The sequence below is a fragment of the Pristiophorus japonicus genome, chromosome 22 (genome assembly GCF_044704955.1).
Source record: "Pristiophorus japonicus isolate sPriJap1 chromosome 22, sPriJap1.hap1, whole genome shotgun sequence".
Lineage (NCBI taxonomy): Eukaryota > Metazoa > Chordata > Chondrichthyes > Pristiophoridae > Pristiophorus > Pristiophorus japonicus.
The window spans coordinates 43,125,815-43,152,086 of record NC_091998.1 but is presented as its reverse complement, the minus strand read 5'-3'; the positions used below and the strand labels follow the sequence as shown (position 1 = coordinate 43,152,086).

General features: G+C 49.3%; 1 protein-coding gene and 1 long non-coding RNA gene across 54 annotated transcripts in view; one reads left to right on the top strand and one right to left on the bottom strand.

Moving 5' to 3' along the window:
- The window catches only part of LOC139234980 (uncharacterized), a 198,163-nt gene that overhangs the window by 27,593 nt on the left and 144,298 nt on the right, over positions 1-26,272 (bottom strand). The window lies entirely within an intron of this gene.
- LOC139234976 (calcium/calmodulin-dependent protein kinase type II subunit beta) overlaps positions 1-26,272 on the top strand; it is a 315,635-nt gene that overhangs the window by 152,693 nt on the left and 136,670 nt on the right. For all 47 annotated transcript variants that reach the window (XM_070865995.1, XM_070865986.1, XM_070865984.1 and 44 more), the window contains exon 4: positions 16,425-16,479. In XM_070865995.1, coding sequence (XP_070722096.1) covers positions 16,425-16,479 — 55 coding nt within the window. The remainder of the gene's footprint in view (positions 1-16,424; positions 16,480-26,272) is intronic.

Here is a 26,272-nt window from a genome sequence, read left to right as displayed (position 1 = left end):
TTAAAAAAAGATGCATTTAGCTTTCTTTTCTCTCTGCCGTATCACTGCTTTTCTTTACCCAATTTTCCCCCTCCCCCCGGCCCACCCTGCCCCAGTAATTTAATATTCTAATTTCCCAGGCAATGACAGTGAAGTCTGTGACTCAGTGGGCAGCACCCTCGCCTCTGAGTCAGAAGGTTGTGGGTTTAAGTCGCACTCCAGGGACTTGAGCACAGAAATCCAGGCTGACACTCCCGGTGCGGTGCTGAGGGAGAGCTGCACTGTCGGAGGTGCCGTCTTTCGGATGAGACGTTAAACCGAGCGACATGTCTTCTGCTCTACATTGTTGTGCCAAACGTCCCTCCCTATCTTTGTTATCTTATCCTGTTGCACTTAATCACTGCTCGACCATGAACTTTTCTTAATTACAAATTACATTTCCATCTCTAATCTTAGAGTCTATGAAGAGTGGGTAATTCCTTGTTGATTGGTCTAGGTAAATATAAACTTGTTTTTCACATCTGGGCTCCCTATCTCTTTCTCAAGCTTGCCAGATTATTCTTAGTTTAGGCACCATATTATAAAGATGCAGCCGATTGTTAGCTGTAATCTCTCTCTCTTCTCTCCTCCCTCTCTTCCTCTCTCACTATCTCTCACTCTGACACTCCCTCACTGTGTCACTTTCTCTTCTCTCCCTCCCTTCTCTCTCTCTCTCACTGTCTCTCTCTCTCTCACTCTTTCACTGTCTCGAACACTCTCGGGACACACTCACTGTCTCACTCTCATACTCTCCCTCTACACCTCTCTCTCACTGTCTCTCTCTCTCTCTCTCACTCTCTCTCTCACTGTCTCACTCTCTCTCTCTCTCTCTCTCTCTCTCTCTCTCTCTCTCTCTCACTGTCTCACACTTTCACTGTCACTCTCATACTCTCTCTCTCACTGTCTTTCTCTCACTGTGTCTATCTCTCTCTTTCACTGTCTGAATATTCTCAGACACACTCACTGTCTCACTCTCATACTCTCGCCTCTCACTCACTTTGTCTCTCACTCTCACTCGACATATCTCTCTCTCTTTCACTTTCTCTCACCTACCTCTGTGTGTCTCTCCCTTTCTCTCTCTCTCTCTCTCACTCTACCTCTCTCTGTCTTTCTCACTTTCTCTCTCACTTTACCTTTCTCTCTCTCTATTTCTCTTTCACGTGCTTTGGCAGATGGAGCCTTTTAGCCTGTCATTCACCGAGTGCTGAAATTGGAACTCCACATTTTAACCCTTTCTTACCAACTTCTTACACCTACACTGTAGAATTTGCATCCTAAAAACTCTCTTCAAAAGCCCCCTCAACATCTGGCCCTGGTGTCAGTCAGCTTCCTGAACCCTGCACCTTGTGGGGCTCCTAACCCTCCCTGCTGTGAGGTGTCTCGAGTTGTTTCGCACCTTGCTATGTAAGTGGACGATATAATTTCTGTCAAACCATTCAACAGCATTGTGCCAGTGTGTTTTGGGGGGGCGAGGGGGGAGGAGAACAACCATTTTCAGGGAAATCGAACCTGTGCTAAAATGCTCATCTGTTGTCAAACTGCCCGCATTCCAGCAGTTTGAGGGGCTTCATATTTTTAGCGTGAGTTCCACCGAGCTGAGAGAAATCTCGCAGACATGACGTGTTGAGATTTTTTATTTACTCAATTGTGTTGATAAATTCAGCGTTTCGCCCGGCACGGCATTCACTCGGCGAGGCTGGGCCCTGCTGGATGTTGTCGGAGGAGGTTGCTGGGGTGTGGGGCGGGGGGGTGTGGGGGTTATTCCCAGTGGGAGCCTTGCAGGATGGTACACTCGAATGGGCTTCCGATCAGTGTGACACGCCTCACCTCCGAGTGTTTAAACTCCAGTCACGACATCCCGAGGTATGAAGTTTAGTGTGTGAGGTACTTATTACCCACACTGAAACACAATGAATAGGGTTTACTACAGCAACAACAACAACTTGTATTTATATAGCACCTTTAATGTCCCATGGCACTGCACAGCAGTGTTATAAGACAAAACAAATACATTTGACACCGAGCCACATGAGAAATTAGGGCAGGTGACCAAAAGCTTGGTTAAAGAGGTAACATAGAAACATAGAAAATAGGTGCAGGAGTAGGCCATTCAGCCCTTCGAGCCTGTACCACCATTCAATAAGATCATGGCTGATCATTCACCTCAATACCCCTTTCCTGCTTTCTCTCCATACCACTTGATCCCTTTAGCCGTAAGGTCCATATCTAACTCCCTCTTGAATATATCCAATGAACTGGCATCAACAACTCTCTGCGGTAGGGAATTCCACAGGTTAACAACTCTCTGAGTGAAGAAGTTTCTCCTTATCTCAGTCCTAAATGGCTTACCCGTCATCCTTAGACTGTGTCCCCTGGTTCTGGATTCCCCAACATCGGGAACATTCTTCCTGCATCTAACCTGTCCAGTCCCGTCAGAATTTTATATGTTTCTATGAGATCCCCTCTCATCCTTCTAAACTCTAGTGAATACAGGCCCAGTCAATCCAGTCTCTCCTCATATGTCAGTCCTGTCATCCCAAGAATCAGTCTGGTGAACCTTCGCTGCACTCCCTCCATAGCAAGAACGTCCTTCCTCAGATTAGGAGACCAAAACTGAACACAATATTCCAGGTGAGGCCTCACTAAGGCTCTGTACAACTGCAGTAAGACCTCCCTGCTCCTATACTCAAATCCCCTAGCTATGAAGGCCAACATACCATTTGCCGCCTTCACTGCCTGCTGTACCTGCATGCCAACTTTCAATGACTGATGAACCATGACACCCAGATCTCGTTGCACCTCCCCTTTTCCTAATCTGCCGTCTTTCAGATAATATTCTGCCTTCGTGTTTTTGCCACCAAAGTGAATAACCTCACATTTATCCACATTATACTGCATCTGCCACGCATTTTCCCACTCACCTAACCTGTGCAAGTCACCCTGCAGTCTTTTGGCGTCCTCTTCACAGCTCACACTGCCACCCAGCTTAATGTCATCTGCAAACTTGGAGATATTACACTCAATTCCCTCATCCAAATCATTAATATATATTGTAAATAGCTGGGGTCCCAGCACTGAGCCCTGCAGCACCCCACTAGTCACTGCCTGCCATTCTGAAAAGGACTCGTTTATCCCGACTCTCTGCTTCCTGTCTGCCAACCAGTTCTCTATCCACGTCAGTACATTACCACCAATACCATGTGCTTTGATTTTGCACACCAATCTCTTGTGTGGGACCTTGTCAAAAGCCTTTTGAAAGTCCAAATATACCACATCCATTGGTTCTCCCTTGTCCACTCTACCAGTTACATCCTCAAAAAATTCTAGAAGATTTGTTAAGCAGGATTTCCCTTTCATAAATCCATGCTGACTTGGACCGATCCCGTCACTGCTTTCCAAATGTGCTGCTATTTCATCTTTAATAATTGATTCCAACATTTTCCCCACTACTGATGTCAGGCTAACCGGTCTATAATTACCCATTTTCTCTGTCCCTCCTTTCTTAAAAAGTGGTGTTACATTAGCTACCCTCCAGTCCATAGGAACCGATCCAGAGTCGATAGACTGTTGCAAAATGATCACCAATGCATCCACTATTTCTAGGGCTACTTCCTTAAGTACTCTGGGATGCAGACTATCAGGCCCCGGGGATTTATCGGCCTTCAATCCCATCAATTTCCCGAACACAATTTCCCACCGAATAAGGATTTCCTTCAGTTTCTTCTTCTCACTAGACCCTCGGTCCCCTACTATTTCCGGAAGGTTATTTGTGTCTTCCTTCCTTCTTGGGTTTTAAGGAGCGTTTTAAAGGGGGAAAGAGAGGTGGAGAGGTTTAGGCAGGGAGTTCCAGAGCTTGGGGCCCAGGCAGCAGAAGGCATAGCCGCCAGTGGTTGAGCGATTATAATCAGGGATGCTCAGGAGGCAGAATTTGAGGAGCGCAGACATGTCGGGGGTGTGGGGGTGGGGTTGTGGGGCTGGAGGAGATTACAGAGTTAGGGAGAGGCGAGGCCACGGAGGGCATCTCATCATCAGGACCCCAAACTACTGAGCAGGAATTTTAGCCATTTAAAATTCTCATACTTGTTTTCAAATTCCTCCATGGCCTCGCCCCTCCCTATCTTTGTAACTTCCTCCAGCCCCACAACCCCCTGAGATCTCTGCGCTCCTCCAATTCTGACCCCTTGAGCATCCCTGATTATAATCGCTCCACCATCGGTGGCCATACCTTCAGCTGACTAGACCCTAAGCTCTGGAGTTCCCTGGCCAAACCTCTCCACCACTTTCTCCCCCTTTCATCATCATAGGCAGTCCCTCGTATCGAGGATGACTTGCTTCCACGTCAAAAAGGGATGAGCTCACTGGTGTTTCAATGAAGGACCTAATATTCCAGGTCCCGAACTACATCCTGAAGGGTGGAAGATGCCTGTGCGTGGATTTTTTTAACGTGGGGTGACCGTTGCACACCAGCTGTTCTGCACGGACCCAGTGCGCGCACACATCACAGTGTGGGCTGGCCCATGCTGCTCCTGGGCCCTCACCTCTTATGTAACTGCAATTGCTGCACCAGAACTGATCATATCATTGTCAGTATATTGTGTGCTCTGCTGGTAGTTCAATCAGAATTGATGGGTTGATGTACTGTAACTGAAATCTCTGCTGGTGCAGTGTGACACTGGTGTCGCGCTGTACCGACACGGTGATCGGTGTCGCACTGTGCCGACGCGGTGATCGGTGTCACACTCCCCCTTTAAGTCGCTCCTTAATACCTATCCCTTTGACCCAGCTTTTGGCCGTTGGTCCTAATATCTTCTGCAGTGTCAAATTTTGTCTGTTTACGTCCCTGAGAAAGCCCCTTGGGACATTTGTACTTTATTAAAGGCGCTTATTAAATGCAAGTTGTTGTAAATCCTGCTGGTTCTATTTCCATTCAACTTGCAACAAACCCCAGTGACCAGGGTCACCCAGACACTCTTTTTTTTCTCCCCCCCCACCCTCCCAGACACCCCCGCCCCCCTCCCAGGATACACACACCCAGACACACACACACCCCCTCCCACCCCCAGGACACACACACCCGGACACACACACACCCCCTCCCCTCCCCAGGACACACACACCCGGACGCACACCCATAATACTTTGGTTAGGTCACAGCTGGAGTACTGCGTGCAGTTCTGGTCACCGTATTATAGGAAGGACGTGATTGCACTAGAGAGGGTGCAGAGGAGATTTACTAGGATGCTGCCTGGAATGGAGAACCTTAGTTGTGAGGACAGATTGGATAGTCTGGGTTTGTTCTCATTGGAACAGAGGAGGTTGAGAGGAGACCTCATTGAGGTGTACAAAATATTGAGGGGCCTGGACATAGTGGATAGTAAGGACCTATTTCTATTGGTGGAGGAGTCTATTACGAGGGGGCATAGTTTTAAGGTGGTTGATGGAAGGTTTAGAGGAGGGGTTTGAGGGGGGGCTTCTTTACGCAGAAGGTTGTGGGGATCTGGAACTCGCTGCCTGGAAGAGTGGTGGATGCAGAAACCCTCACCACTTTTAAGAGATGGTTGGATGGGCACTTAAAGTGCAGTACCCTGCAGGGTTACAGACCTAGAGCTGGTAATTGGGATTAGACTGGATGATCTTTTGTTGGACGGCACAGATATAATGGTAAGTACTGCAGGGAATAGAATACGGCCAGAGTGATGATCTGGACTAGTTTCGATCGCCTGGATGGGTTGGAGAGGAATTTTCCCAGATTTTTTCTCCCTAAATTGGCCTGGGTTTTTATCTGGTTTTTGCCTCTCCCAGGAGATCACATGGCTCCGGTTGGGGTGGAGTGTAGAATGTTTCAGTATAAGGGGTGCCGCAGTTGTGTGAGGCGGACTGGTTGGGCTGGGTGCCCTTTGCATTTCTGTCATTGTTCATAGGATTACATGTGTTATATATGCAGACTATAGATGTACTTTCTGTGTAGTCACTGTATAGCTGCATAAGATGGAGACTTGTTTACCTGATGTACTATCAATAAGGTTTACACTGTGTGTATACATGCTGGCACCACTAGAGGGTGCAACTGGAGGAGTCCGAGGTTTCCTGCCCTGGTGGCAGGAGCTGTATAAAAGGGGAGCCACCATGCGGCTGCCTCACTCTGGAGTTACGAGTAAAGGACCAAGGTCACTACAGTTTGAGTACAACAAATTGCCTTGTGCAGTCATTCATAAGTACACTACAGACATAATGATAACCTTTAGGGCTGCTGACCGAGGGCCGTGCGGCTCTTTGTCGGCCGGCGTGGACACGATGGGCCGAAATGGCCTCCTTCTACGCTGTTTCTATGTGCGCACAGCAAGCTCCCACAAACAGCAATGTGATAATGGCCAGATCATCTGTTTTTGTTGTTATGTTGAGAAGATGAGGTGGCTGCTTCCAATGTAATCGTAAACTTGCTTTATCGGAATGCAATTACATTTTTGCTAGAAGTCACTAACACAGGAAATCCTCCCTCCCCACTTTAGGATGTCGTTAACCCCATACTGACCAGGGAAAGGAGTGACACTGATGTACTTTTGAGAAGTTTCAGTGGGTTTAATCAGTTCAGAATGTCAGCCGTGGCTCAGTGGGCAGCACCCTCGCCTCGGAATCAGAAGGTTGTGAGTTCAAGTCCCACTCCAGGAACTTGAACACAAAAATCTGGGCTCCAGAAACTGCAGTGCCGAGGGAGCGCTGCACTGTCGGAGGTGCCATCTTTCAGATGAGACGTTAAACCGAGGCCCCGTTTGCTCTCTCAGGTGGACGCAAAAGATTCCGCGGCATTATTTCGAAGAAGAGCAGGGGAGTTATCCCCGGTGTCCCGGCCATTATTTATCCCTCAATCAACATAACCAAAAACACATTATCTGGCCATTATCCATTGCTGTTTGTGGGAGCATGCTGTGCGCAAATTGGCTGCGTGTTTCCTACATTACAACAGTGACAACATTCAAAAAGTACTTCATTGGCTGCAAAATGCTTTGGGTCATCCGGTGGTCGTGAAAGGCGCTATATAAATGCAAGTCTTTATGACTTGTTTCAGTGGGGGTTCTCAAATGACCAACGTGATCCCTGTGGGTGTTGCACGGTCCGGCATCTCTTGATTTTGCAGTTACGGCCACGTTTGGAGCGACGTATAACCTGTGTGTGTGTGTGGAAGCTAATTGGATCACACTTTCAAAGAGCTGGCACAGGCACGATGGGCCGAATGGCCTCCTTCTGTGCTTTAAGATGCCGTGATTCGCGACGGCTGACATCTGGGAATATTTCCCCCCCCCACCTGACCATCTTGTTGTTGGCCTCGGCAAATCCGGCAAGTTTAACCCCCGGTGTCAGGAACCGTGCAGCAACTGCACCAGCCTCGGGCAATGAGAAAGCACAGTCCACCATACTTTGATGGGGAGTTTGCCCAGGTATTTGTAGTGAAGGAGGAGGGGAAGGTGAGATTCAAACCCCACAACCTGCCCTTGACAACACGTGCTGTTGAGGAATGGTGCCCATTTAGGACTGAGATGAGGAATCACTTCACTCCGAGGGTGGTGAATCTTCCGAATTCTCTGCCCCAGAGGGCTGTGGGAGCTGAGTCTCTGAATATATTCAAGGCTGAGATCGATAGATTTTTGGAGTCTAGGGGAATCCAGAGGTACGGAGATCGGGCAAGAAGGTGGGGTTGAAGTCGAAGATCAGCCATGATCTTATTGAATGGCGGAGCAGGCTCAATAGGCTGTATGGCCGCCTACTGCTCCTAATTCTTATGTTCTTAAACTAAACGCTCAGGTCAAAGGCCATAAGACCATGACCTGCACATGGCATTTGACCACGTTTTTGTTTTTTACATGGGGTTGTGTAATTTTTATCACTGTTTGAGGGAGGGACTCTGATTCTGTCTGTGCCTCTCCGTGAAAACCAGTGTCTTCATTCTGCGTCTCATAACTTCCCCTCGTCCCCTCCCTCCCTCTCCCGCTCCCTCTGCCCCTCCCGCTCCCCCTGCCCCTCCCCCTGCCCCTTCCTCTCCCGCTGCGCCTCCCTCTCCCGCTCACCCTGCCCCTCCCTCTCCCGCTCCCCCTGCCCCTCCCTCCCCTCTCCCGCTCCCCCTGCCCCTCCCTCTCGCTCTCCCACCCCCTTCTCCTGCTCCTCCCGCTCTCCCGGGCCCCTCGCCCCCCCCCCCCTCACCTTCTTGATGGACGGCGACTAGACAGTGTGGAAAGCTGCAATGATTTGTCATCACTTTCAACGAGGTGTTTTATTTTCCAACAAAAAAAACCCTGTCTGTTTCGCAGTTATGAATGGTAATTTGGTGCTAAATGGGGAATGTGAGATCGAAGATGTCAGCACTCTGCAGACGACTGCCAGTGACTGTTATTTATAGATGGCCATGGTTACACTTTGCTCTGGTGCTATTCAAATTGGCATTTACATCAGTGCGTTAAATCTGTATTCTTCTTGCGACGTCTGATCTGTTTACACCGAGTGGGTTGCCGTAGTCCTTCCATCTCCGAGCAGTGAAGTCTGGCTCTGGAATACTAATTCCCGCCCTCCTCTCCTCTCTGCAGCTCTGCTGGTAAATAATTTAACAGCACACTGCCAGCAAACCCACACAAGCTCCCTCATTCTTCTCGGAGCAGCACATGAAAAGCCCGTGTGTTTGCCGGGCTGGGTGTGTCGCTCTGGACGTTACTGGGCCGTTCACAGGGTAGGTGGAGGGCCAGCTGCTTCTGAATGAGCCACCCCCCCCTCCCCCCCCCCCCCTCGCCTCCACCTCGTCCCCCTCGCCTCCACTTCGTCCCCCTCGCCTCCACCTCGCTCCCCTCGCCTCCACCTCGTCCCCCTCGCCTCCACCTCGCTCCCCTCGCCTCCACCTCGTCCCCCTCGCCTCCACCTCATCCACCTCGCCTCCACCTCGTCCCCCTCGCCTCCACCTCGCTCCCCTCGCCTCCACCTCGTCCCCCTCGCCTCCACCTCATCCACCTCGCCTCCACCTCGTCCCCCTCGCCTCCACCTCGCCCCCCCCCAGCCTCCACCTCGCTCCCCTCGCCTCCACCTCGTCCCCCTCGCCTCCACCTCATCCACCTCGCCTCCACCTCGCTCCCCTCGCCTCCACCTCGCTCCCCTCGCCTCCACCTCGTCCCCCTCGCCTCCACCTCGCCCCCCCCAGCCTCCACCTCGCCCCCCTCGCCTCCACCTCGCCCCCCCCAGCCTCCACCTCGCCCCCCCCGCCTCCACTTCGCCCCCCCCAGCCTCCACCTCGCCTCCCCCTCGCCTCCACCTCGCCCCCTCGCCTCCACCTCGCCCCCCCAGCCTCCACCTCGCCCCCCCCCAGCCTCCACCTCGCCCCCACCTCGCCCCCCTCGCCTCCACCTCCCTCAACTTTACCCTGTCTCCACCTCTCTTTCCCTCTCCTTTCCCACCTCCCCCGTCCTCTCCCCTCCCCTCTCCTGCCCATCTCATCCCGTCTGGTAGAAGCAAGCAGCTGAAGGGCAAATCACAAGAGGTTGTGACAGTGACTATCGTTTTGGGGATAAGATGGCGTCGATTGAAACGAGAAAGGGCAGGAGAATCTAAGGGGATTTTTTTTACTTGGTTTGAAGTTGGTATGCACACACTGAAGGAGAATGTGCACGACCCCGATTCTCGGTGTCAGCCGCGCCTCAGTGGGTAGCACTCTCTCACCTCCGTGTCACAAGGTCGTGGGTTCAAGCTTATAGAATCATACAGATTTACGGCACAGAAGGAGGCCATTCAGCCCATCGTGTCAGTGCCGGCCAACAAAGCTACCCAGCCGAATCCCACCTTTCCAGCTCTCTGTCCGTAGCCCTGTAGGTTACAGCACTTCAAGTGCACATCCAAGTACTTTTTAAATGCTATGAGGGTTTCTGCCTCTACCGCCCTTTCAGGCCCCCACCACCCTCTGGGTGAAAGAATTTCTCCTCAACTCCACTCTAATTCTTCTACCAATTACTTTAAATCTATGCCCCCACGTTATTGATCCCTCTGCTAAGGGAAATAAGTCCTTCCTGTCCACTTTATCTAGGCCCCTCATAATTTTATACACCAATATTAAATCTCCCCTCGGCCTCCTCTGTTCCAAAGAAAACAATCCCGGCCTCTCCAATCTTTCCTCAGAGCAAAACTTTTCTAATCCTGGCAACATCCTCGTAAATCTCCTCTCTACATTCCCTACATTACAACAGTGACTACACTTCAAAAAGTACTTCATTGGCTGTAAAGCTCTTTGAATCGTGCAGTGGTCGTGAAAGGTGCTATATAAATCCAAGTCTTTCTTTTGTTCTGTACCCTCTCCGGTGCAATCACATATTTCCTGTAATGTGGTGACCAGAACTGTACGCAGTACTCCAGCTGTGGCCGAACTCGTGATTTATATAGTTCAAGCATAACCTCCCTGCTCTTATATTCTATTCCTCGGCTAATAAAGGAAAGTATCCTGTAAGATACTGAGCTTGAGCACAAAATCTAGGCTGACACTCCAGTGCAGTGCTGAGGGAATGCTGCACTGTCGGAGGTGCCGTCTTTTGGATGAAACGTTAAACTGATGCCTGGTCTGCTCTCTCAAGTGAACATAAATTATCCCATGACACTATTCGAAGAAGGGTAGGGGAATGTCCTGGCCAATATGTACTGCTCTCGCCCAGGCCAATATCCCCAGCATTGAAGCACTGACCACACTCGACCAGCTCCGTTGGGCGGGCCACATCAGCCGCATGCCCGACACGAGACTCCCAAAGCAAGCGCTCTACTCGGAACTCCTACATGGCAAGCGAGCCCCAGGTGGCAGGTAAACCCTCAAAGCCTCCTTAATAAAATGCAACATCCCCACCAGCCCCAAGTGGAGGAAGAGCATCCGGGAGGGCGTTGATCACCTCGAGTCTCGTCGCTGAGAGCATGCAGAAACCAAGTGCAGGCAGCGGAAGGAGCGTGCGGCAAACCAGACTCCCCACCCACCCTTTCCTCCAACCACTGTCTGTCCCACCTGTGACAGAGACTGTAATTCCCGTATTGGACTGTACAGTCACCTAAGAACTCACTTTTAGAGTGGAAGCAAGACTTCCTCGATTCCAAGGGACTGCCTATGATGATGATTTATTTACTGCCGATGCTCCAGTCGTACAGAATTTGGTCAAACCTTATCTGGAGTAATTGCGTTCAGTGTTGGACTCCACACCTCAGGAAGGATATATTGGCCATGGATTCACCAGACTTGCACCAGGGCTTAAAATGTTAAATTATAAGAACAGGTTGCATAAACGTGACTTGTATTCCTTGAGTTTAGATGGTTGAGGTGTTTAAAATGATGATTCAATAGGGCAGATACTGAGAAACTATTGCCTCTGGTGATGGAATCCAGACCAAGAGGGCTTAAAATAAGAGCTATGCTATTTAGGATTGAAAGCAGGAAGCACATTTTACACTCCGGATAGTTGAAATCTGGAACTCGCTCTCCTCTCGCCGCCCCCCCCACCAAAGGCTATGGATGCTGGGACGATTGACATTTCGAAGACTGAGGTTGATCGATCTATGTTGAGGAAGGGTATCGAGAGATATGGAGCAATGGTGATTAAATGGAGTTGAGGTACAAATCAGCCGCGATTTAACAGCATGGCGGAACGGATTTGAAGGGCTGAATGGCCTCCTCTATTCCTGTCGCTTTAATGAGAAGTTTAGAACAGGTAGCACAAGTGAGGAAGGTGTTACCATCCCGCTTATAATCCGCTTGTTGCAAATGCAATAACTGAATAGGCTTAGTACTATGAACTCAATCATGACTTGGAGCTGAGTAGCTGATTTAATGGGAGTGGCAGTGTCCATGGAGATTGAAGGTCCAGATTCATTGACAACAGCAGGGTCTTCTGATGGCTAAATATGAATCGGTTGGTCATTGATGGTGTCTTCTTCAAGCTGTTCCGGTTCGTCTGTGTGCCGCAATTTCTTCTGATCAATGTGCCTCCTGCATGCTTGCCCATTAGTGAGCCTGATAATAAGCACCCTGTTACCCTTCTTGGCCATAACAGTGCCAGTGACCCACTTGGGGCCTTGACCATAATTTAGCACATACACAGGATCATTAACAGAGATGTCGCGTGACACGGCAGTGCGATCATGATACCACTGCTGATATTGACGACTGTTTTCGATGTGATCGTTAAGATCAGGGTGGACAAGGGAGAGCCTGGTCTTGAGACCTCTCTTCATCAACAGTTCAGCAGGGGGAACCCCGGTAAACATGTGGGGTCTCATCCTGTAACTAAGCGGTATGCGTGACAAGCGAGTCTGCAAAGAACCATGAGTTACGTGTTTCTGGCTCTGCTTAATGGTTTGGATGGCCCGCTCCGCTTGACCACTGGACGCGGGTTTGAATGTCCTTAGTGGTGATTGGTCGGCCATTCCCAGGGAAGTATGTGATGAGACCAAACCTTACAACCGTCGCAAAGACGAACTATCCATTCTATCTGATTGTTTGCTATGGGGTAATTGTGTTGACCTTACGCACTTGATACCATTGAGTCTCATAAACTCTTGAAACTCCAAACTCGTGAAGCATGATCCGTTGTCACTCACAACGATGTCGGGCAGACCATGATGGCGAACATGGCACGAAGGCTCTCATTGGTGGCTGTGGATGTGCTGGATGACATGATTACACATTCTATCCATTTGGAATACGCATCCTCCACCACCAAAAACATTTTGCCCAGGAAAGGACTCGCATAGTCGATGTGGATCCTCAACCATGGTTTGGATGGTCACGACCACAGACTTAGTGGAGATTCCACTGGTGCATTGCTTAACTGCATGCAAGTATTGCACTGATGCACACATGACTCCAAATCTGAGTCAATGCCAGGCCACCAAATGTGAGATCTGGCAATGGCCGCCATCATCACAATATCAGGGTGGGTACTGTGTAAATCCCATACAAATCTCTCCCTGCCTTTCTTGGGCATAACAACACAATTACCCCATAGCAAACAATCAGATAGAATGGATAGTTCGTCTTTGCGACGGTTGTAAGGTTTGGTCTCATCACATACTTCCCTGGGAATGGCCGACCAATCACCACTAAGGACACAACGTTTTACAATCGATAAGATTGGATCCAGGTCCTAACTTGTTGAGCAGTGACAGGCGATCCTTCACTCTCAAAGGCATCCATGACCAACAGTAGGTCTATGGGCTGTGGCGTTTCCACCTCCGGCGTGGGCAACGGTAAACGGCTCAATGCATCGGCACAATTCTCGGTGCCGGGTCTCTGGCGAATGATATAATCATAGGCAGATAATGTCAGCGCCCACCTCTGGATGCGGGACGACGCATTGGTATTGATACCTCGATGCTCTGAAAACAAAGATATGAGCATATATGATCGGTTTCAAGCTCGAAACGAAGCCCAGATACTGGTGCATCTTTTTAACCCTATTTATGCAGGCTAAAGATTCTTTCTCTACCATGCCGTAGGCTCTTTCCACTTTAGACATGCTTCTCGACGCGTACACAACGGGTTGTAGTTTGCCCGACTCATTGGATTATTGGAGCACGCAACCAACCCCATGTGATGAAGCGTCACATGGCCAATACTAAACGCTTGCATGGGTCATAATGTACCAGCAATTTGTTGGAACAAAGCAGATTTCTAGCCTTCTCAAAGGTCCTGTCTTGAGATACATCCCAAACCCAGTTGTCGCCTTTTCTGAGCAGCATGTGCAGTGGCTCTAATAAGGTGCTCAATTTAGGTAAGAAATTACCGAAGTAGTTGAGAAGACCAAGGAACAAATGCAGCTCCGTCACATTCTCAGGTCTGGGTGCATTTTTGATGGCCTCTGTTTTCGAGTCCGTAGGCCTGATGCCGTCTGCAGCAATCTTCCTTCCCAGGAATTCGACTTCCAGTGCCATAAAGACGCACCTTGAACGTTTTAGCCTGAGTCCCACTTTGTCCAGACGACGTTAAACCTCTTCCAGGTTGTGCAGGTGTTTGGCAGTGTCACGACCTGTGACCAGAATGTCGTCTTGGAACACCACGGTTCTCGGGACGGACTTCAGTAAACTCTCCATGTTTCTCTGAAATATGGCTGCAGCCGAGCGAATCCCGAAATGGCACCTGTTGTAAATGAACAGCCCTTTATGCGTATTGATGGACGTAAGTTTCTTCGACGATTCGACAAGCTCCTGTGTCATATAGGCTGATGTCAGATCCAATTTGGTGAACGACTTTCCCCCGGCTAGTATTGCAAACCGGTCATCAGCCTTTGGTAACGGGTACTGATCCTGTTTCGAAACTCGGTTGATCGTAACCTTGTAGTCTCCACAAATCCTGACCGTGCCATCACTCTTCAGCACAGGAACAATGGGACTAGCCCATTCGTTAAATTCGACTGGTGAAATGACCCCTTCGCATTGGAGTCTGTCCAGTTCAATTTCGACCTTCTCCCTCATCATGTACGGGACCGCCCGGGCTTTTTGATGGATGGGTCTTGCATCCGAGTCCAGGTGGATCTGCACCTTGGCTCCTGTGAAGTTGCCGATGCCTGGTTCAAACAGCGAGGGAAATTTGCTCAGCACTTGAGCACACGAAGCGTCATCCACCAATGACAAAGCTTTAATATTGTTCCAGTTCCACTTTATTTTTTCGAGCCAACTCCTGCCGAACAGCGTTGGACCATTGTCTGGAACAATCCACAGCGATAGATCATGAACCGCCCCATCATACGACACCTTGACTGCTGCACTGCCAATCACTAGTATGAGCTCTTTGGTGTAGGTACGCAATTTTGCATTTACTGGACTCGGCTTGGGTTTCACGGCCTTGGTGTCCTACAGCTTTTCGAAAGTCCTCTGGCTCATAATTGACTGACTCGCACCCGTGTCTAATTCCATAGTTACCATCACGCCTTTCAACTTTACTTCAATCATTATCGTTTGGCTGTTTGTCAGGAACTAATGTACACTATACACTTCCTCCTCTGGTATCTCGGGTTGCATTGCCGGATCCGCTCCGGATCGGTCATCACCATCCACATGGTGTGTTGCAGCACGCTTGCTGAGCTGCGGGCACATCCGCTGAAGGTGCCCCATTTTCTCACAGCCTCTACAAATATACTGTCTGAAACGGCACCAATGAGGCCGATGATTGCCCCCACAACGCCAACAGGGTGAAATTGGATTCGTGCCCAATGGCGTTCTTCGAGCAGCTACAGGTTTCGCAAACACAGTCGGGTAGGCCCTGCCAGGTGCAGCTCTGCCAACCGACGACACAATCTGATGCACAGTACTTGCCATGGAGTTCCGACTCTGTGAGGATATCAGCTTTGTACTATCGACTGTGATCAGGGAAGCCTGGGCTATCGCGATGGCCCTGCTCCGATCCAGCGTCTCCGCAGCCAGCACCTTCCGCAGGATCATCTCGTGGTTTATGCCTATTACAAAGACATCGCGCAGCATGTCTTCCAACGCGGTTCCAAACTTACACGGCCCAGCGAGACGTCTCAGGTCGGCAACAAATTCCGCCACGTCCTGGCCCTCAGAACGAACATGCTTGTAAAAGCGATATCTCGAGATAATGATGCCTTCTTTAGGTTTGAGATGGCCCCGAATCAGAGCACACAATTCCTCATAGGTCTTTTCCGTTGGACGTGCAGGTGAGAGCAGATTCTTTGAGGCCATAGATTTTTGGACCACAAACCGTCAGGAAAACTGCCCTGCGTCTAACTGTGTCAGCATCTTCATCCATCTTGTTGACCACGAAGTACTAGTCGAGGTGATCTGTAAAATCCTCCCAGTCTTCTCCCTCCACGAATCGCTCCAGGATTCCAACGGTGCTCATTTTTTTTTGTGTGCATGAAAGTTCGTATTGTGCTTGTCGCCAAATGTTGCGTATGCAATAACGCAATACGCTTAGTACCGTGAACTCAATCAGGTGCGATGTGATTCTACTTTATTAGCTCTCAAAGTGAGGATTAAACATGGAGGCTTTCTTTATATACAAGGGCTGCACGTGTGTGTCTGTGGCCCAATGACCTCTGATGGTCGCTCCCCCTGGCGGCAGGTAAACCCAGGCATACATACATTACATGGCTCATGATGTTTAGCAGATTACCTGACAACGGAGAGTATGTGAGCTCCCGAATTTTGAGCTTTCAAAGCCACACTCGAGAACCAACACTGAGAAATAGCAGGAAAAAAATAATCATCAAACCTTTCAGGGCCATGATCGCAAGGCATCATCGAAGATCTCATTTAGGGATCGCCACTATTTTGTTCACATGAATCACTAGTCTCTGCCCTCAGCAAGTGGAGAAGCCTCAGGTGTCTGTATTGTTTGTAAATCGAATGTTTAAGTAGAAAAACTGACAGAGAATTCCTTTATTTTTCAGTTCGTCTCCATGACAGCATATCAGAAGAAGGATTCCACTACCTCGTGTTTGACTTGTGAGTACTAATCTACTGGAGTAATGCATCGACCCCATGTGGGAAGCCTCGCCAGTAACAGCAGCATCTCAGTGAAACCTGCTGATCTTGTGGTCCTGACTATATTACACTGGGAGCCTTCGAAAGGGAAATGGGAGATGGGGATTCTGATAGGCAGGGGGGGGGGGGGGAATCTGGGAGAAGGGGGGGTAGAGGGGTTGGGGGGGGGGCGGCGTTGGAGAGAGGGGTGGGGAGTGGGAGAGCGGTGGGGGAGAGTGGGAGGGGAGTGGGAGAGGGGGGAGCGAGACGAATATCTTGAGTTGTTATCTCTCGCGTCACCTTTTGTCATGTGTTGGAGGAGCAATTACTATAGTGCACACTGCCTTCTATACACTGTCAGCTTGGCTCTGGAGGATGACCTTTGTAGCCATGGGTGATAAGCATGTCTGAGATCTGAGTGCCCAGATGAATTAATTGGAGCTGTCCACCATTCATAACTTAAAAACACGGCAGATGTGACCTGCCCTGTATTTCTGGATGCGGGGCAGGGTAGAATTACTGATGTGACTAGAGCCTTTGGTTGATGCCCTGTCGACGTCCCTGTGCAGTCCTGTAACACGCTTGAAAATGGACTTGCAGAAAATGGAACAACTTCGAAGAGTTGAATCAGGCTGCAGAATCTTCTGGCAGGGCAGGGTTACCCAGATTTGGTGAGGGGGAGGATATTTCCATTTTGGGAATTTTACGCAGCATTTGTATGTTGGTGCTGCAGAAGAACACTGAGCTTATGGAACCATATGTTAATGCAGATCGTCTGTTGGCAGAGCTCTGCACATCCTATTAATTCATTCCTATTTTTGCTCGAGAAGATTTTCACTTTTGTAGCACTATGAATGAAACAATTTGATCAACGATTTCAATTTCGAAAGAAAGAGAGAGATACTTAGATTTATACAGCGCCTTTCCCGACCACCGGGCGTCTCCACGCGCTTTGCAGCCAATGAAGTACTTTTGGAGTGTAGCCACTGGGGGCAACACAGCAACGAATTTCTGCACAGCATAGGCTGTCCCTCGGAATCGAGGAAGACTCGCTTCCACTCTTAACATGAGTCCTTGGGTGGCTGAACAGTCCAATACGAGTCTCTGTCACAGGTGGGACAGACAGTCGGTGAGGGAAAGGGTGGGTGGAACTGGTTTGCCACACGCTCTTTCCGCTGCCTGCGCTTGATTTCTGCACGCTCTCGGCAATGAGACTCGAGGTGCTCAGCGCCCTCCCGGATGCTCTTCCTCCACTTAGGGTGGTCTTCGGCCAGGAACTCCCAGGTGTCGGTGGGGATGTTACATTTTATCAGGGAGGCTTTGAGGGTGACACAAACAGCAATGTGATAATGACCAGATAATCTGTTTTTTTGTTATGTTGATTGAGGGATAAATATTGGCCAGGACACCGGGGATAACTCCCCTGCTCCTCTTCAAAATAGTGCCATGGGATCTTTACATCCACCTGAGAGAGCAGGCGGGGTCTCGGTTTAACGTCTCATCCCAAAGAGGGCACCTCCGACAGTGCGACACTCCCTCAGCAATGCACTGGGAATGTCAGCCTAGATTTATGTGCTCAAGTCTCTGCACTCCACAATCTTCTGACTCAGGGACAAGTATGCTACCCACTGAGCCACAGCTGACACTATAATTCAAATGAAACATGTTTGAATTGAGTCTATACGCAGTACAATATAATGTGTCAATCCCTGGGTAACACTTACAATTCTGAAGAAACGTTTTGGTAGATTTATATTCAACGTGTCCGTTTTGTCACATATCCCAGTTCTCTCACTATTCTTCCCTCCCACCTGCAAACCTTCCGGCGCAGTTTTAATGTATAAAATGCTGCAGAAATACATTTCCCTGGTTTTAATCATCTTCTATTGAGTCAGTATTGTTGAAGAGTGAGACAGAAAGAGGCTGTGCAATCTTGTTGGAAGATAATTCTTAAGTAATTCACAGTGGTAAATGTCGACGACACAGCTTGGTCACACGGTGGGCTCGAATGGCCTCATCCTAATGTCCGCTGTCAATCTATGATTTTATGATTACTGATGTTTCATAGAGACATAGAAAATAGGTGCAGGAGTAGGTCATTCGGCCCTTCGAGCCTGCACCGCCATTTAATAAGATCAGGGCTGATCATTCCCTCAGTACCCCTTTCCTGCTTTCTCTCCATACCCCATTGACCCCTTTAGCCATAAGGGCCATATCTAACTCCCTCTTGAAATACATCCAATGAACTGGCATCAACAACTCTCTGCGGTAGGGAATTCCACCGGTTAACAACTCTCTGAGTGAAGAAGTTTCTCCTCATGTCAGTCCTAAATGTCTTACCCCTTATCCTTAGACTGTGTTCCCTGTTTCTGGACTTCCCCAACATCGGGAACATTCTTCCTGCATCTAACCTGTCCAGTCCCGTTAGAATTTTATATGTTTCTATGAGATCCCCTCTCATCCTTCTAAACTCCAGTGAATAAAGGCCCAGCCGATCCAGTCTCTCCTCATATGTCAGTCCAGCCATCCCGGGAATCAGTCTGGTGAACCTTCGCTGCACTCCCTTAATAGCAAGAACATCCTTCCTCAGATTAGGAGATCAAAACTGAACACAATATTCCAGGTGAGGCCTCACCAAGGCCCTGTACAACTGCAGTAAGACCTCGCTGCTCCTGTACTCAAATCCCCTAGCTATGAATGCCAACATACCATTTGCCTTCTTCACCGCCTGCTGTACCTGCATGCCAACTTTCAATGACTGATGTACCATGACACCCAGGTCTCGTTGCACCTCCTCTTTTCCTAACCTGCTGCCATTCAGATAATATTCTGTCTTCGTGTTTTTGCCCCCAAAGTGGATAACCTCACATTTATCCACATTATACTCATCTGCCATGCGTTTGCCCACTCACCTAACCTGTCTAAGTCACCCTGCAGCCTCTTAGCGTCTTCCTCACAGCTCACACCGCCACCCAGTTTAGTGTCATCTGCAAATTTGGAGTTATTACACTCAATTCCTTCATCTAAATCATTAATGTATATTATAAATAGCTGGGGTCCCAGCACTGAGCCCTGCGGCACCCCACTAGTCACTGCCTGCCATTCTGAAAAGGACCCGTTTATCCCGACTCTCTGCTTCCTGTCTGACAACCAGTTCTCTATCCACGTCAGTACATTACCCCCAATACCATGTGCTTTAATTTTGCACACCAATCTCTTGTGTGGGACCTTGTCAAAAGCCTTATGAAAGTCCAAATACACCACATCCACTGGTTCACCCTTGTCCACTCTACTAGTTACATCCTCAAAAAACTCAAAGATTTGTCAAACATGATTTCCCTTTCATAAATCCATGCTGACTTGGACCGATCCTGTCACTGCTTTCCAAATGCGCTGCTATTTCATCTTTAATAATTGATTACAACATTTTCCCCACTACTGATGTCAGGCTAACCGGTCTATAATTACCTGTTTTCGCTCTCCCTCCTTTCTTAAAAAGTGGTGTTACATTAGCTACCCTCAAGTCCATAGGAACTGATCCAGAGTAGATAGACTTGCATTTATATAGCGCCTTCCACAACCAACGGACGTCTCAAAATGCTTTACAGCCAATGAAGTACAGTTTGAAGTGCAGTTAAATATTTGCCGGGACACCAGGGATAACTCCCCTGCTCTTCTTCGAAATGGTGTCCACGAGATCTTTTACGTCCACCTGAGAGAGCAGACGGGGCCTCGGTTTAACGTCTCATCCGAAAGACGGCACCTCCGACAGTGCGGCACTCCCTCAGCACTGCACTGGGAGTGTCAGCCTAGATTTTTGTGCTCAAGTCTCTGGAGTGGCACTTGAACCCACAACCTCCTGACTCCGAGGTGAGGGTGCTGCCCACTGAGCCACGGCTGACACTGTAGGGCTAATTATAACCCAGCTCCTACCTTCCCTTTCGTTACATGGCGGAGGTCTTGGAGTGTCTGCTGCCGTTCTGTCCTCTGGCGAATCGTGTGCCCATTTCCAATGTGTGAGGTCCCGTGTTTGAAGGGCGAGCCACGTTGACGAGCCTGCCTGCTCCAGGGATACCAATTATTGTTTCTTTATGCTAATTAAGGCGAAGTGGTGTCGCAGGATATAGTTTTCAGCCTTGCACTTCCCTGCCCGAACCGGTAAGGAGCTTTAACTGATTTCCGATCCGGCAAAATAAACCAAAATCCTAAGAGTGTTTCCCTTTCCTGACCAATTCAGCTGCATAAGTTTGTTTTGGCACAGGGTCAGCTAGGGAATTGCTTTCTGTGCAGAATATCCATTCTACATTGTAATACAACCTAATCAGGCAGACACACGCAGGCGTGCACACGCACACAGACCCTCGCACACGCACAACAGCAGAGACCCTCCCAGACACCGCACATGCACACACACCCACAGGTCTAGCTTCTCCTTCAACATGTACATTCACACTTGCACTTGGCCACTGACCACGGCAGCTTGTTGGTCCAGTCCATTGTGCTGTGCAACAGCAGGCGTCTGTTGTGCCAGCAATTTCCCGCAAAGTGGGTTTCCTCCGTTGGCTGAGCTGTCGCGGGGAGTGGCAGAGTGAGGACCACTCTCTGCCATCTCCCGGCAGCCAGCTTCAGTCGAGCACAGGGCACCCATGTGTAGGCTTTCTCGACAACCCTTACCCTTTCTTGTCTAAGATCAAGGGAGCAGAAGAAATGCGTATCGATGAATAGGGCCAACTGGAAGTTGTCCAGAGTACTCACTGTGCATTAAGTGGTGCTGTGGAGCAGCCTAGATTAATGTTTGGATTGGCTTGGGTTTCAACCGCGTCGTTCCCAGACACAATACCAACCCCCTTCAGATTCTCGGTTTCTGTCGCATGAGCTAAGCTGTTTAAATGATTTCCCCAGTGTCTCGGTAGCTCGTTCACTGCGTGGTAAGCTACTGAGCCTTACCGATAGGGATCGAGAAAATTAGTTCTGACTGACTTCCTCCGCAAAATCTGAGCAAACGTGCTGAAGTTTCCGGTTGCTTTTACATAGAATGCACAGTACAGACACAGGCCATTGGGCCCAACTGGTCTGTACCGGTGATTATGCTCCACACGAGCCTCCACCCACCCCTCTTCATCTCATCCTATCAGCCTAACCTTCCATTCCCTCCTCCCTCATCTGGTTTCCCCTTAAATGCATCTTTGCCGTTCGCCTCATCGACTCCCTGTGGTAGCGAGTGCCACATTCTCACCACTCTCGTTTCTACTGGATTTACGAGTGACTATCTTAGGTTTATGGCCACTAGTTTCGCAGCACGATAAATCAGGTCTGTAGAGGCGCACATATCCCACATGTCATGTTGGTGAGGCCACACCTGGAATACTGCATGCAGTTTTGGTTTCCATATTTACGAAAGGATATACTTGCTTTGGAGGCAGTTCAGAGAAGGTTCACTCGGTTGATTCTGGGGATGAGGGGGTTGACTTATGAGGAAAGGTTGAGGAGGTTGGGCCTCTACTCAGTGGAATTCAGAAGAATGAGAGGTGATCTTATCGAAATGTATAAGATTATGAGGGGGCTTGACAAGGTGGATGCAGAGAGGATGTTTCCACTGATGGGGGAGACTAGAACTAAGGGCATGATCTTAGAATAAGGGGGCACCCATTTAAAACTGAGATGAGAAGAAATTTCTTCTCTGAGGGTTGTAAATCTGTGTAATTCGCTGCCTCAGAGAGCTGTGAAAGCTGGGACATTGAATAAATTTAAAACAGAAATAGACAGTTTCTTAAACGATAAGGGGTTAAGGGGTTATGGGGAGCGGGCGGGGAAGTGGAGCTGAGTCCATGATCAGATCAGCCACGATCTTATTAAATGGCGGAGGGGGGGGCGTATGGCCTACTCCTGCTCCTATTTCTTATGTTCTTATATGATGCAGGTGGACCGGATTTTGTCAGAGAAGGAAACATCATAGAATGATACAGCACAGCAAGAGGCCATTCGCCCCATCGTGCCTGTACCGGCTCTTCGAAAGAGCTGTCCAATTAGTCCCAATCCACTATTCTTTCCCCATAGCCCAGTAAATATGTCCCCTTGGGGTATTTATCCAGTTCCCTTTTGAAAGTTAGTATTGACACCACTTCCTACGCCCTTTCAGGTGGCGCATTCCAGATCATCATGACACAGTGCATAATAAAAATTGTCCTCCTCTCCCCACTTCTTTTGCCAATTGCCTTAAATCTGCGTCCTCTGGTCTACCAATCCTCCTGCCGAAGACTGTGCTGTCTGGATTTTTTTTGTTAAGGGGCTTAGATACTGTTCCGAACGATGCATCCATTATACTGTAGCAAATAGCCATTGATGCCTAGTTATGTGTGGAACAAGGAAAGCATTGCATTGACACTGACCAAACTGCCATGGCCTCCAGTTAGTCCTGACTCCACCACCTTTGCAATGTATTCCAGGTCACAACACTTCGCTGCGTAAAAGAATGTTTCCTCGTGTCACCTCTGGTTCTTTTGTGTAAATATAGAGTTTACACCTTGTTACATCAGTAATGCACTTATGAATGACTCCACGGGGTAATGTGTTGTACTCAAATTGTAGTGACCTTGGTCCTTTATTTGTAACTCCAGAGTGAGGCACAAGCACGGCGGGCAGCCTTTTATACTGGGCCCTGCACACCTATGCAGGTGACCCTCAGGTCTCCCACCGCAGTGCCCTCTGGTGGACAGCCTCTGCCACAAGGGCAGAAAACCCTGGTCTCCACCAGTTGCACCCTCTAGTGGTGCCAGCATAGTATACACACAGTGTAAACCTTATTGAAAGTACATCAGGTAACAAGTCTCCATCTTATGCAACACAGAGCGTATATCTATAGTCTGCATATATAACACACTTGATGTTTATTTTCCTGTTTAATAATGTTGAATAAATTTATAGCCTGAGACATGGGGGCTGAAATTCAGGCAGGCCAGAAAGCTGGCGCATCCACGATTTTAAAAGTTTTTTTCCCGCCGGGAGTGTTGAATCGACCTTCCGAGCAATTTTCTCCAGTTTAAACTTTTTCCCCGTTGGACTGGAAGGTGGTCATGATGGAGGCGGAAGTTGGGGCCGGACCTAGTCTCCGCCGCTGTTGGTCAGCAGCTGAATGGAGATGACTTAATGAGTCGAGTGTTACCGCGCTCGCCCCTTCACTTAAAGGGGAGACAATTGGGCATTTTTAAACTTCGGCCCACGAGGCCACCAGGGAGGGTTTTGGCCGGGCTAGTGGCCTGGCACCCAAGAGGGGCGGGTGTCAGGCTGTCTGTTGCTGGCCCGGCCGAACCCGGGGGCAATAATTGGCCGGCCGATCGGGAAGTCGTCCGGCCAAAAATATCAACATGGCGGCAGTGGGCCCTCGCCGAGAAGGGCCGTCGAGCCACGCACAGTCAGGGTAAGATGCACCGACAGGGAAGGCTGGCGGGGGCAACGTCCAGCGGCTCGTGGACTTTTTAAAACTAAATTGGGATTGGCGTGTTCTGGAGGTGCGGGAGAGCGGCGATGCGCGTTTTGATGATGCGCTGGCAGCAGTGGGGCAGAATTGGGGACAGGCTGAAAAATCCCTGACCTGAATTTGGTTTGGGGACGGCCAATGGACGGCAACGCACCAGCCACTCGATTCTGCCACAAAATGGCCACCGCAAAACGGCGGTAACGGGCCTTATGCAGACGCTGAATTTCGGCCCCATGATCTGATAGACTGGGGTGGTGGGGGGAGAAGAGAAAGAGAGTGCAATAGACAAGGGTCTCTTTCTGACCCCTGTATCCAGCTACTTTTGACCAGATGTTCTGCAAGAAAGGGCACACTCCGGTTCTTCAGGGACAAAAGGTCCACTTGCAGGAGTGGTTATTGACATTGAACCCAAGATAAACTTTGAGTACAAGAAGGTAAAGACTATAACCGGCCTGTAAGTTTTTGAAGTAGTGCCTTGAAATAGCCTGTTGTATCTATATCAGATTTTATTTTTAGAAAAAACATTTCAGTAGATGGTCAAATAATTGGTGCTTTTCCACAACTTCAACGTGGGCGATTTTAATCATACTTGCTCAGCGGAAACCTGGCGGATCTGCAGTTATAATCGCCCTGGCTCTTACCTGTCCGAAAGCTGCCATGATCGCAACATGTGCAATTTTAACCTGCTCTCCTGAGCAGCCAGCAAGGACACGTGCCCGGAGCCAACAGGCCCATACCTCGGGAGCCTCTTGTCAACAAGAACAGACATTGACGACGGGATTCAACACCGCCTCCAGTGCGCCAGCGCAGCCTTCGGCCGCCTGAGGAAAAGTGTGTTTGAAGACCAGGCCCTCAAAACGGCCACCAAGCTCATGGTCTATAGGACTGTAGTAATACCTGCCCTCCTGTATGGCTCAGAGACATGGACCATGTACAGTAGCCACCTCAAGTCATTGGAGAAATACCACCAACGATGTCTCCGCAAGATCCTGCAAATCCCCTAGGAGGACAGACTCACCAATTTTAGTGTCCTCGACTAGGCCAACTGTCTGAAGCACTGACCACACTCGATCAGCTCCGCTGGGCGGGCCACATTGTCTGCAAGCCAGACACGAGGCTCCCAAAGCAAGCACCCTACTCGGAACTCCTTCACAGCAAGCGAGCCAAAGGTGGGCAGCGGAAACGCTACAAGGACATCCTCAAAGCCTCCCTGATAAAGTGCAACATCCCCACTGATACCTGGGAGTCCCTGGCCAAAGACCGCCATAAGTGGAGGAAGTGCATCTGGGAGGGCGCTGAGCACCTCGAGTCTCGTCGCCGAGAGCATGCAGAAACCAAGCGCAGGCAGCGGAAGGAGCGTGCGGCAAACCAGTCCCATCCACCCTTTCCCTCAGCCTGTGACAGGGACTGTGGTTCTCGTATTGGACTGTTCAACCACCTAAGGACTCGTGTTAAGAGTGGAAGCAAGTCTTCCTTGATTCCGAGGGACTGTCTATGATGATGATCTTTACAGCTGCATGTTGCGGCCCAATTACATCATTGAGACCCGACTGTAATTTTAACTGGGGCCTGAGTGGGGTTAAAGACTGGGCCAATGTAACTGAAATTGTAGCTGTGTGTGTATGTGATGTATAAAACACTCTGTAAAATGGCTTCTTTTCCCACTCTATTCTCTCTATCTCGCTCTCTCTTCCTGCATTCTGCATCTGCTTGTTCATCGCTTGTGGTTAAGCTGACTTCACTCATTAAACTTGCACCTGCCAGGCATGAAAATAAAATAAAAAGGTTGTCCCATAAGCTCCATTTTCTGGAACATCACTCAGTTTACTGTATGTATTATTTACACAAACACGCACGCACGAGCATCCATGCACACCCAAACGCGCGTGCACACACACACGAACGCGCACACACTCCAAGACACACAGACTGTGCCAAATGGTAATTTTTTTCAGTAATTAATCTCAAAGTATGAGTGGGGGAGAGGGGGACATACTATAACAATGGCGCTCCTGGTGTATAATCCCATACCTGCAGAGCACCTATGCTACACTAGTGTACGGCTCCTCCAGCCAGTCCCTCTGAACAACACACTGCGAGCTCTGAGCAGAGCCAGTGCACACAGCCCAGACTGAGATCCAGTTAACGGATCGCAGCTGGCTGTGCATTGAGGCACGAGGGACAACAGTTGCACCTGGACGTCAATGTTCATACAGATCATCTTCAGCTTCACAGGCTATTGTTGTAAGGTCCTTTCTTGTATCCGTTGCTCTGCCAGCGACAAAGTTGTTGTTCAAT